The sequence below is a fragment of the Vombatus ursinus genome, unplaced genomic scaffold (assembly GCF_900497805.2).
Source record: "Vombatus ursinus unplaced genomic scaffold, bare-nosed wombat genome assembly UNPS02014935.1, whole genome shotgun sequence".
In the NCBI taxonomy this organism is placed as follows: domain Eukaryota; kingdom Metazoa; phylum Chordata; class Mammalia; order Diprotodontia; family Vombatidae; genus Vombatus; species Vombatus ursinus.
In genome coordinates this window covers 5,097,582-5,110,780 of record NW_020954713.1, presented here as the reverse complement: position 1 = coordinate 5,110,780, position 13,199 = coordinate 5,097,582, and the positions used below count along the sequence as shown (strand labels likewise).

The window sequence follows — 13,199 nt, the reverse complement described above, 5'->3', positions numbered from 1 at the left end:
TATATATATTTTTTTTTTACCCTCAGAAATCTAGAGACAGATGCACATGTTTAGACTGCAAAGAAGGTGAACTAGAGATCCTGATAGAAGAAGGCAAATTTGACCTCACATCCTTGAGACCTGGTGCAAAGGGAACCATATTTGGAATACAATTCTGGAAGCGCCAACCTCATTCATAAGAAACCAAAGAGAACTTGAACTGTGCCATTGTAGGGTGTCTGTTCCTCAGTAGCCTGTGCCCTCTTTATTGCCATAAAACTTCAAGATTGTAGCTCTTTCTTGCCAAGAAATAAGGATCACTCTTTAGTGGAGTCTAATAAAAACTAGCAATAAGGTCAGGGACAGCTAAGAAGACCCTAGAGAGGGACCGGTATGGTGACATACATACTTACCCTGTACTGATTCCAAACTTACTATACTACTACTGATAAAAAGCAAATACCACTAAGCTACCATTTTGGAAGCTGTCCATTAAGATTTAGATAGAAAATGTTGTCATTGAAGAGAATGAACCTTTCATTTTGTTTTACTGCATTGAGTTAATAGGTTTAGTAATTAATATGTACTTGATATTAAAAATCAACAGAACTAGAAATTGTGATATGCTCATCAAAATATACTATAGGCTTCTTGTAAAGAAAGAAGAAATGATTAAAAAGTTTAGGAAACATTACAGGGCTGGCATAGAGGCATGATGTGGTAGTAATATGGTATTTAAAGTCTTTGCATCTGTTGAAACTCCTCTGCCAAAAGCAAAGTAGATAATATGTTCTTGACTCAATGATAAGTTTGTCCTTCAAAAAGTAGAGGAGTGAACAAAGGAAAAAGATTCTATTTTGAATCTGATTCTTAACAGCAAGAAAGTTCTTATTCCATGCAGAAGTGACTATAAAGGAAATGTTGAAGGGAAAGCAGCCTCTTTGCAGTTTGTGATTGAAAAGCAGTGAAAAGGTTTGTGAGTCTTGCATGCTCCCCACATTTGGGGAAAGCCAATTTTAGTGGACTGAGAAAAAAGGAAATAAGATTACATGGATTAAAATTCTACAGGGGGACCCATCTGTACAGACATGTTTATGCAGTTCTTTTTTGTGGTGGAAAAGACTTGGAAACTAAGGAGGTGCCTATCCGTTAGGGAATGGATAAACAAGTTATTTTGTATGAATGTGATGAAGTGTTAACTGTGCTATAAGAAAGGATGGGAGGTACAGTTTCAGAGACGCCTGGGATGATTTATATGAACTGATGCAAAATGAAGTGAGCAGAACTAAGAGAATACAATAATACCAACATTGTAAAAACAATCACCTTTGAAAGACTTAACACAATGACCAACCACAATTCCAAAAAACTAATGATGAAACACTTTCAGATAGAGAAATGATGGAATCACAGTATAGATCAAAGCATATTTTCTTGTCTTTCCTTCCTTCCGTCCTTTCTTTTGGAATGCGGTTAATATGGTTATTTGCTTTCGTGACTATGATATTTATAATCAGCTTTATTTTCCTTGCCTTGTCAATGGATGGGGAAAACTTTGAAACTGAAAATAAAATTGATTTTTAAAAAACTGCAGGGAAAGCCTCCCCAGAAGGGATAGTGAGCTTTCAAAAGTGAAATTCTGAAAAAACAAAGATAATCAATTCCATTAAGAAGAAAATAAAGTTTTGATAGCTCAATTTGGATGCACAGGAACACAACCAATTTAGATTTTTTTTTTTTAAAGACATGTAAAAGACAAAGGTAAAGACAACTAACAAGATGGATATAGAAGTATGACAGTGACTTAGGAAAAAATGGTCAGGAGTATAAAAACTTAGATTAGGTGTGCTTCACCTTTTTTGTTCTGAGAGCCCCTTTGGTAGCCTGGTTAAGCTTAGAAACCCCTTCTCAAAATTATTTTAAATGCATAAAACAAAATACATAAAATTACAAAGGGAAACTAATTATATTGAAATAATTATCAAAATATTTCTTTTTTTTTAAAAGTTCATAGACACCAGGTTAAGAACCCCTGGCTTAGAATGAACTGAGGCTGGCAAGAAAAGCTAAGGATAATGAAAGAATAGAACACTGACCAGAGTAAATGATAATTGACAAGTTAAAAAGCTGTGAAACCCTTGATTTGCTAGTTTTCTCTTCTAAGGAGAATGATCTTTGGATTAGAGGGAATAAAACAAAAATGACTGGTGGCTTGTTGAAATCCAAAAATAACTAAGGAGGTAGTTAGGGAGCACTTAGCACCAATCAGCAGGCATTTATTAAGTGCCTGCTATATGCCAGCCACTGTGCTAAGTGCTGAGGTTACAAACAAAGGCTTTCAAGGAGCTCACCATCTAATGGGTGAGACAACATGCAAACAACTGTGTACAAATGATATGTACAGGCTTAACTGGAGGTGGTCTGAGTGGAAAGGAACTGAGATTAAGGAGGACTGGGAAAGGCTTCTTAAAGTAGCTGGGACTTTAGCTGAGATTTGAAGGAAGCCAAGAGGCAGAGATGAGGAAGAAAAACATTCCAGGCATGAGGGACAGCCAGTGAAAATGCAGAAATGTCATGTGCGGGAAACAGTAGGAAAGCCACTATCACTGGATAGACGAGTATGTAGAAGGATGTAAGAGGCCTAGAAAGGTATGAAGAGCTTTAAAAGCCAAACAGGATTTTATTTGATTTTGGAGGAAATATTGAGCCATTGGAGTTTATGGGGGGTGAGGGGTAGCATAGGCTTGAGCTTTAGGCAGATTAATTTGAGTGAAGGATAGATTGAAGTAGGGAAAGACTTAAGGAAGACCTACCAACAAGCTATTGCAATAGCCCAGGAATAAGATGATAAAGGTCTGCATCAGTATGGTCATAATGTCAGAGGAGAGGAAGGGGTGTATAGAAGAGACACTTAAGTGAGTGAATAGACAAGACTTGACAAATGATTGGCTGTGTCCTTGCTAAGTTTAAATCCTCTGGCCTGGATGCACCACATTGTAGGGTGCTCAGAGAACCGGGAGGTATCATTTCTGAGCTGCTCATGGTGTTTTCTTAGAAAGTTGTGGGATGTGGTACCTCAGAGCAGAATAAGGGCAAAAGCAAATAGGAGTCTACAAACTATAAACTAGAGAGCTTGACATCAATTCTTGGTAAAAATTCTAGGTTATTATATTAAAGAGATGATTAGTGTTTATCCAGTAGAGGAAGCAATGATTACACAGCATCAGCATGGTTTTACATAGAACAAATCTTGCCAGCTTAACTTTACTTCCTTTTTTGACACTAACTGAAGTGCTCGATCAGAAGAATGATGTAGGTAGTTTGGCAAAGCATTTATAAAATCTTGTGTTAATACGATAAAGATGGAGAAGTGTAAGCTAGACGGCAGTTTGGTTGTGTTGATTTTGAACTAATTAAAATGACTGGACACCATGAAGTCATTGATGGTTCCATGTCAACTTTGTAGGAGGTCTATTGTACAGAACCTCAGGGAACCATGCTTGGCTCGGTGCTAGTTAGCACTTTCTTCAATTACTTGGATAAAGGCATGTTTATCAAATTTTCAGATTGAAGATTGAGAAGAGGAAATACTAAAAACACTAAATAACAGAATCAGGATACAAAATCTTGACAAGAACATTGGGCTACATTTAATAAAAAGCAATTTAATAGGGATAAATGGGAATTTTTATTCTCGGAATCAAAAACAGATTTCATAAGTACAAACTGGGCGTGGCGTGGCTAGTTAGCAGTCATCTGAAAAGGGGTGGGGGTGGGAATGGGATTAAGGAAGGAGATTGAAGAACTGCAGGCTCAGATGAGTGAACATTGTAGCATGAGAGCCAAGAAATCTGTTTAGATTAATGAGTACCTCGTTAAGGTAGGCACAGCTTCCTGTATTAATGGTCTCATTACTGTTGGCGCACCAGGCCTGAAATCAGAAGGACCTCAGTTCAAATCCAGCTTCAGACAGCTGTGTCACCCCTGGGCAAGTCACTTAACCACTTTGTGCCCCCAGTTTCTTCATCTGTAAAATGTGCACCTCCCAGGGTTGTTGTGGAGACCTAATGAGATAACTATAAAGCACTTAGTACAGTGCCTGGCACATGTTGGGCATTATATAATGTTTATTATTGTTGTTGATAGATATCTGCGGTGTTGCACTTGATTCTGGGCCCCACAGTCTAAAAAGGATGTTGATAAGCTGCAGAGTGTCTAGAGGAGGGCAGCTGGAGTGGTTCAGGGCCTTGAGTTCACTTCATGAGGCTTGATTGAAGGAACCAGCACTGTTTAGCTTGGAGAGGAAAAGTATCTGATGGAATCATTCATGGAAGAGGAATTCGACTTACTATACTAGGCCCTAGAGGGAAGAATGAGGTACATTTAGTAGATGTTGTACCAAAGCAGATTTAGGCCTAATGTCATACAGGGCCTCTTAAAAGATCCATCCAAAGTAAAATCAACTGCCACCAGATGTAGCGCATTCTTCTTGCACTGCAGATCTTCCAACAAAGACTGAATACCTGTCATGTATGTTGTAGGAGGGATTTTTATTCAGCTAAGTTATGGCCTTTGAAATTCCTTCCAACTCTTTGATTTTTGTGAGTCTTGGCATCTCCAAAATCACGTGAGCCTATGTGCATTTTTGAAAATACATAGGAAGCCTTGTTTGGTGAGTCAAATTCCTGTTTCCTGAGAGTGTTTGGATGAAATCTGTCGGAATTATGGCATATCAAAAACTGGATTTGTAGGCAGAAGACGGGGGTTTGGATCTCCACCTTAACTTGCATTAGGGGTGTAATCTTGTAATCACTTAACCCCATGAGGCCTTTGTTTTCTCAGTGGTAAAGAGGAAAAGGTTGGAATAGATGCTCTCTGAGGTCTCATAGCTTTTGAGTCTTTGATACTTTGCTCTTATGACAGATGTGAAAAACTGAAAATATTTCATAGAGTGTACAAACATTTTCACTGTCTTATGTTTGTAGATACAGGCATTAAGCCATCTTAGTAACTTAATTATAGAATTATAATGTCCAACATTCATATAATACTTTAGGTTTACAGTGTACCTTACACACACTGTCCTCTTTGGGTCCCTCAACAATCCTGTGAGTAGGTTCTGCAATTGTTATTATACCCATTTTTGCTGATGAAGACACTGATATCGATAAAAATGACTTGCCTGTGGTCATACAATAAGGGTTGAAGGTAATTGAGCCTCGGTTTTCCTGACTTCTATTCCAGCATTTTACCTACCATACCTTGTACACTTAAAACATTATCCTCTCATGACTACAAATCTAAAAGACAATTCTTTACATCCTGCTTCATTATTATTTTGTAAAACCTGAAAGCTTTGAAGAAAATATTACACAATAAAAATAGAATATCTTAAGGGCTATATTCTCAAATAGAAAGTTTCTTTGCTTAATCTGAATATGCCAATATAATTAGTGCTTTTGAAAGGAAAATAATTTTAAATCAATTCTAATCCATTGATTCTAGTAAACAGCACTTTTTGTAGTTCTCTGGGTTATCAATAGTATGACATCCAGGCTAGCAAAGATGGGGTCTTTCCCCCCTTCATTCTGTTTTGATGACTGCTGCTATTGTAGTGGCCTAATTGCATGTTTTTAACTCAAGGCCCTCAACTTTCCAGCCTCATAATATCACTTAGTGTTTCATTGTCACCTAGTAACTTGTGCTGTCATTTCTTACTACTTGTTTTTCATAAGTTGAGATTTTCCTAAATTTTATTGTTTTGGGGAAATACGTATCCACTAAACAGAAACATTATTGTACAAGAAAACTCTTAAGAGAAAAATATGTAATACTGAACTAGTTCTCTCAAAAGTTGCATTTTTAGTCAGATAATGAACTGTTTTTCCTATTGCTCATACACTGTAATTACTCCTTTTTCCTTCTGCTTTATTGCTGCAGACCTTCACAGTAAAGGTTAGAATAAAGAAAGTAAATTATGCAGGAAGAAATAATAGGTTATTGAGGCTCAACATACCGCCTGCTCTTATGGCATGCAATTTAAAGGGGGAAATGCCAGTCTACATTTGCTTGATGACAAAGCATAAAGGGGAGCTTAAGTAAAATGAAATCATTGCGTCTTGTTAAAAGTCTTTTTAGTTGGCCTTGCCATTCACTGTTTGTGAAATTGGCCTAGTTTCAATGTGTCTGCAATTTTAGGCATAACCTTTTAGGGAGACAGTGGTTCAGTTGAAGAACATCTAGAGAAACAAAGGCAGAATGTCAGAGGGCTTCAAGATGTGACCTGTGTGGTCCCTTGGAAGAAGTGTGGGAATGTGTGCCAGAGGACGAAGTCCCCACAGACTAGGTCTGCTTGACCCCAGTCAGCTCAACTAGAAGCCCTGGATAGAAGCTGCAAAGAGGGAAATGTAGACTTGGCATTATCCTCAAAATAAAAAAATATCTAAGAATAGAATGAGCAGCTTTTGGAAGCCACATATTCTGAAAGTGGCAGGAGACTGCCAGGGCATCTCACCCAACCTGTAGAGTCTTTTCAACAGTATATCCAGTTGTTTAAGCAAATGCTGGATAAACTCTATCTTACTCAGATGCAGGTTGGACTCAGTAGCCTCAGTAAAATACTCTTTCTTTTCCAGAACCAGGAATCTAAAGAACTGTGGGCTTTATTTACCTGGAATTTGACAATATATTATCTTACGATTAGGGAACCAGAGTGTCCTAGTCTGTAGAATTAACCTCATAGCCAGGAAGACCTGGGTTCAAGCCCCACCTCTGACACATACCACATTGGGCAAATCACTTCATTCCTGAGTTCCCTAAGCAACTCTCTAAAACTGGAAGTTGCCAAGAAGTGGCAACCTATAGAAAAAGTTCAGTTTCTTAAGACCAGTTAAATCATATAGCCAGCACCTTTCTCCACCCTTATTTTATACTGAGTTTAGACCATTACAGAAAATTTCTCAAAGAGAAAAATACTGTCGTTTACTGAAATTTCATATGAAGAGTCTTTGATTTTATAAACTGAGCTAAAATTCCAAAATACTATAGTTCAGAGCTGCAAACTGATTTAAAAAAAAAATTTTTACTAACCTATGTATAAGAATGTTTTTCTTAAACTCTGAATAATCTAAACAAATGTGTACATCATACTAAATTGGATAAATGCATGATTGTTTTTTTTAACATGACATTCTCTGCTCTTTTCAGTGAATCCTCTAACACCTTTGGGTTTGTTTGTTTTTTTTTTAATTTTCTTTTTAGATACTGATCTATTACATACATTACAATAAAGTAGTATACAGTCCAAGTCCTATTAAAGTGAACTGCAAGGGATTGTCTGAATTTTTGTACTTTACTGGACTTTCAGTGTATCCAATATTTCCTGGTGTATGTGGGTCATTGACCAGGATTTGGAAATCATTGTTATATGAAGATTCTTTTATAATGCCTTTTTTTTTTTTAACTAGGATTTAAACTGTATTTGAAAATACTTAGAAATAACATATGACCCATGTACTATGTCCTTTTTGGAGTGGGATGCTTTGGCAATGTTTATGTTAATTTTTTAAATTTAATTAAGGAAACTTGGTTAGCTTTTATTAAATACTTTGCTTTAAAGTATTATTTGTATTATAGAAATCAGAAAAAGATTCTGCAGTGGGTATATAGCATCTGGAAGGGAGCTCTCAGAAATTTCAGAACAAAATCAAGGACTTGAGAGGTGAAACCAGAAGTCTTAAATAAGCGAAGTTGTAAGATTGGTTTTGATATAACTTGTTACTCCTCCTCCAGCAGTGCTGTTTACTGAGTCATAAGAGTAAAAAATAAAGTTCATCTCTTGACAGGCCAACTTTCTTATCGTGGGCTAACCATTGCTCAGACACCACATGCAATCAGTCACTGGAACTGTGTCTTACCTTATGTTGGCAGAGTCCTTTGGAACCTAGGGTCCTTGAGTCACTTCCTTACTACCTTGATAGGAGGAATTTGGTGAAAGCACTAGAGGTTCTTCAATAAAGTCACTTTATTCTTCATTATTAATGTGGTGTTTAATGATGATTATTGGATTGTGTGATCAGAGGCCATTATTCAAATGCATATAATTTTACCTTGGGTGGGATAAATTTCTTCATAAAACATAGATATTATCGCATCAATCATCATTCATTAAATCACCTACTATGTGTCAGGTATTATACTAGATGCTACTGATTCAAAAACAGAGCAAACAAACAAAATAAAATTTTGCAAATCAAATGAAGAGTCATAATTTGAGAAAGTGTGTATGTAAACTTAGTACCAGTTTCAGGGAATCCAGGTTGAGTAGAATCTTTAAAAGAACTCTACATGAAATGATGAAATCACCACAAAGGAAAAAAAATTCATTTTGTTATTAGGGCTGAACAGCCAAAAATATGGGCTCTAATTCTTGGCAACAGAACATCCCCCTGATTAGCTTAGGAAGGGGTGGCTCCTGACATTTACTAAAGTGATCAGCAGTGCTATTTGCAGTAAATTCTACATGGTTCCTTTCAGGTTTTAAGCTTAAAAATTAGACAGAAAGAGATACCCATGGTTTCATGCGAAAATATGAAAAGATTTTTACATTCTATGATAAATACTACAAAATATCTGATAAATTTATGTGATTAGAAAATTATCCAGGTTAACACTATGTAATGTTAATATGATACTGTCTCAGCTCATAAAAGGTCTCAAATTTTAGGAAAAATTTTTACCCCAAATATTAAGAAATGAGATAAATTACCTAAATACTCAGAATGTTAAGAACTATATAAATCCTTTTCCTGTATGTAATATTCTTTCATATTTCAAAATTAGATAAACTAGATCCTCATCAGAATTTCACCTTAGATTATGATTTTCTGCAGGAGGCATTCATGAATCTGATGATAAACATCAGAATAGTAGCTCTCAAAAAAGAGTAGCCATTTTTCTCTGAACTGTTGTCATGAATTCAGAATGGTACTAGTGGAAGAGTATATTCCTCATCTGTGGAAGGATAAATTTCTCTCTAGGTATTTAGTCCCAATGAATTTCTTGTATTTAAGATGCTTTGTAAATGTTTTTGTTACTTACGAGGGAATTTTTAGACTTTAATAACTGAGCAAAAAGCTTGCTAATAGCTATCTATTTGGTAAGTGGTTAAGGGGTTTAACCTCAGTCATTATGTAAATATTAAAACATATATAGAGAAAGAGAGTTAGATATTAAATTATTTGAAACAGTGACTTGTTTGCTTCCAAGCAATTGCTTTTACCCATACAGCCCTATTTACCATTTGTAAATTTGCCATCTAGTTCTCGCTGTAATGTCTTATTTCCAGTGTTTCTAGCTTTGCTGGTTGTCAGCCTGTTGATAGATAGATAGATAGACAGACAGACAGACATTACTGTTACAAGAGATCATGTTTTTAAAAATCATAGGTATTTACTAATACTTAATGACATCAAAGAATGAAGAAATCACTGCAGCTTTTCTTAGCTTCTCAATATTTTTTAAGCAATTCAGAGAAATTTTTAACTGCACTCATGTTGCTCTGAAAGGAATAGGGAATAGAATGGAGCTTAAAGTTGGGAAGACTGACCTGGGTTTAAATTCCATTTCTGACACATACTGGCCATGTGATCCCTTGGCAAGTTATTTAACCTCTAAGTGCTCTGGAAGACTTTCTGAGAACTTTTAAGCTACAAAACAGTTACTGACATGCATTGCTAGAGGGAGTTTGCTCATAGGGAGCTCCTATACTAATGAAATCACAGGTCCATTTGAAAGGTAGATGGATGGGTAGAGATAGACAGATGGATAAGTGGGTGGGTGGATGGATTTACTTTAGTCTGTGGTAGACTACAAAAGATGTTTTGGTATTGGGTCGGAGAATTCAAGTAAATCAAAAAATGTCTCCCTAGTTCATCTATAAAACCATTTTTTTCTAAAAACTGATCAGATTATCAGATCAGGCTAATCCCATGGAGAAGCAGATTGATAAAGTAGAAAGACCATAGAGCTTAAGAAACATGTGTGTTCAAATCCTGACTTCTACAGTTACTAGTTGTAAGAATCAGAGTAAAACATTTGCGTTCATTCTCTAATTCCTCATCTGTGAGATGGGTAATAATAATGTTGTAACTACCAAACCAACACAGAGTTGATATGAAGAAAATAATATATAAATCTGTTACGTATAGCAATAGATGTTTTTCTAAGGCATTTTTTATCATTTTTCCCCCGCCTCAGGTTTATTCTGTGACCTGTGCAAATCATTTAATAGCTATATCTAATTATTGTTTGGAAAGAAGTCAGTAGAGTCCATACTTGAGAGATAATAACAGCGCAATATGTAATACCATCAAATTAAGTTTCTTCAAATTGCCTTCACCAGGGTGCCCATTTTCTTTAATTTTATAGAATTTTGCTTTTTTTTTTAGTTGTCCTAGGTCAGCATAATTTTTTTCCTTTCGGAAAAAATTGACTAGTCTAAATGTTGGTACCTTCAAAGCAATATTTGCTGGTTATTTTTTAAAGTAGTTTAGATATTTATTTTTTAAGTAGTTTGGATATTTTGTGAGGAACCTGAAACAAAACTGCAAACAAGGCACTTTATGAAAGAGAATAAAAGCATCTTTTTTCTAGTAACATATATATGCCTTATCTGATATGAGCAAATATAGTACCATCTTCATGAGGGCCTGTACTGTCAATATGTTAAATAACACACTGGTCTTATTTGTACTCTCCATTCAAAGATGATACTAAATCACCATGGGTAGGACAGTTGCTGTGAGGGGCTTATTCTAGGTAGAGGGCTAAATTTGCACAGATTAACCCATATGTACCATTGAACACACATTTGTGTAACACATTCAGAGTGAGGAATGTAGTCTTAATGGAATCCTGCAAAGTTAATTGACCCATTCAAGGTTTTGATCTTTGTTCTTGATATTGGAACAGAACTTGTTGAAATAGAATCAAACCTGACTGATCAGGTAAAACTGGGATCAGATACTTTCTTTCTCCTTACTAGCTTGCATGCCATTGAACAAGGAACTTCCTGCTCTGGGCCTAGGTTTCCTTATCTATCAGATGATGTTGTTAGGCTACCAGCGGTCAGGAACCTGCAGCCTCCAGACTGCAGGTTCCCCACCCCTGGCAGTCTCTCAGGTTCCTTCTCATTTTTTTTCTCTGTTTTACATGGCGCAAGGAGCATTTTCTACAGATACATTAATACCCTTTCGCTTCCTTTCTTCCTTAAACTATGACCTTGAAAGACCTATATGTGGTTTCAGAAGTTCAGTCCAATCTTCTTACTTAAAAGGTTCCCATTATTTGGCCTCTTTCCCTTCTTCTGGTTTGGGGTGGGAGTTAGGGGCGGGAGGTGGCGATTATCCACATAGAGTTGCAATTATTTCATGGTGGAGATTTTAAGACTAAATTTTAGTTTTGATAGGAAAGTTCTTTTTGAAGGACTTAAATAAAAAACATTACTTTTTTGTGCTTTTAAACAGCTCCTTTTCCTCCCATGCCCCAAATAGTACTATCCAAGGACTTTGGTCTTGGCCTGTAGTTCCATTGTTCTTCCAATCCAGGGTCTTTCTTTAAAGATTGCCAACTATGTGATGAAACGAAATATTTTCATGATGGAGATAAATGTGGTGAGTACGTTAAAGCTACCCACCTAGTTTTCACAAATAAAAATGTTGCTTTTCCTGTACACCAGCAATGCATTGTGCCCGTGTGACAATTAAAAATCCATACATGTATAATTAATAAAATAAGTCATTAACAGCTGTGAATTTGAGGGGGGTTTCAGTCTCTTGAGGGAGCAGTCTTCATAATTTTGTTGTGCCTAGAGCATGTATGAATTATGCAGTCTTTCTAATTCATGATAGCAAGGCTATAATTCTAACTGCTGCTGCTGAAGTATTTTAAATTGACATTCTTTTTGATGTTTTGTTTTTCCAGCACAGCAACCTTGCTATAAAAGTGGAGAATGGTCAATCTGAATTAGTGAAAATGGAAGTTACTTTACGTTTTCAAATTATTTACTTAGGAAAATCTTTTTCATCATTCACTTTACTAAGATAAAATTTAATCTGTTTAGTCAGGACATTTATTTCTAATGTATATTTTAAAGAACATTTTAGAGAAGAATCTTAAGTGGATCTGTGCATCCACTTTAAAGTGATATCTATACTTTGATTTGTGCCAATTTATCTAATTTGGCCAACAAACTTGTACTATAGTTACAGTAATGAAGGTAGTAGTGCTTACTAATTAAGAAATTAATTCATGTATTTTCCTATTAATTGCTGGATACTTCTGATTTAAATATTTTTTCCCCTTATTTTCTTTTTATACCAGTACATTCATAGTATTACTCTACAATATTTGAAACCATTACCTTCTCTAGAGAGAGCCCCATATTAAATTCCTTTTTACATGCACCTTGAGTGCTTCATGTCTATTCATTTTTGATTTAGTCTCATATGATGAGTCTTCTTTATTTAGCTTAAGTGACTTGACATGAAATGCATACCACAGACCAGAAAAATAGATGAGTTTTAAGAAGCAGACAGGAGACACTGCATTTCCCAATGTGCGAAAGGCCCCTCACTTTTCCCAAAAAATACGTTGAACGTACACTCATTTGGTGGTATCGCTCTCTCAGTGAGTCTGTTTTCTTTTTAACAGCAACAGTGGCAGCCATGTATTATAGCTACTACATGTTGCCGGATGGAACATGTTGTCTTGCGCCTCCACCCCCGGGAATTGATGTTGCTACTTACTACAGTGCTCTTCCTGCAGGGGTTAATGTACCTAGCACCACAGGAGTAACAACCGTGCCTCCCCCTCCTGGGACTACGCCGCCCCCACCCCCAGCTACAACGGAGTCCAGCAGCGGGCTAGCTTCTGCCACAACTCCATCCAGGTATGACACGTTCCTGCATAATTTCTCATTTTTGTAACTAACACCACATTGTAAGTCACTGTACATCTTGTAATTCCCAGTTTGACTTATAATAAGTGCTTGATAATATTCTTTCATCTATTCATTGTAACCGCCTTACTACATTAATATTATGTTTGCTAGATTTGGAATATTCTAGTTTTTTCTACTAATCTCAGTTTAGCGTTTGTTAATCTTTAAGAAACTTTTTGACATTATTTTGGGTCCCCATGAATTTAAGTAATGGGCGTCT

The 13,199-nt window shown here is 36.2% G+C and overlaps 1 protein-coding gene across 3 annotated transcripts in view; it reads left to right on the top strand.

Annotated features, from left to right (window-relative positions):
- The window catches only part of SFSWAP (splicing factor SWAP), a 117,937-nt gene that overhangs the window by 27,530 nt on the left and 77,208 nt on the right, over nucleotides 1–13,199 (top strand). For all 3 annotated transcript variants that reach the window (XM_027844197.1, XM_027844196.1, XM_027844198.1), the window contains one exon: nucleotides 12,805–12,928. In XM_027844197.1, the coding sequence (XP_027699998.1) occupies nucleotides 12,805–12,928 (124 nt within the window). The remainder of the gene's footprint in view (nucleotides 1–12,804; nucleotides 12,929–13,199) is intronic.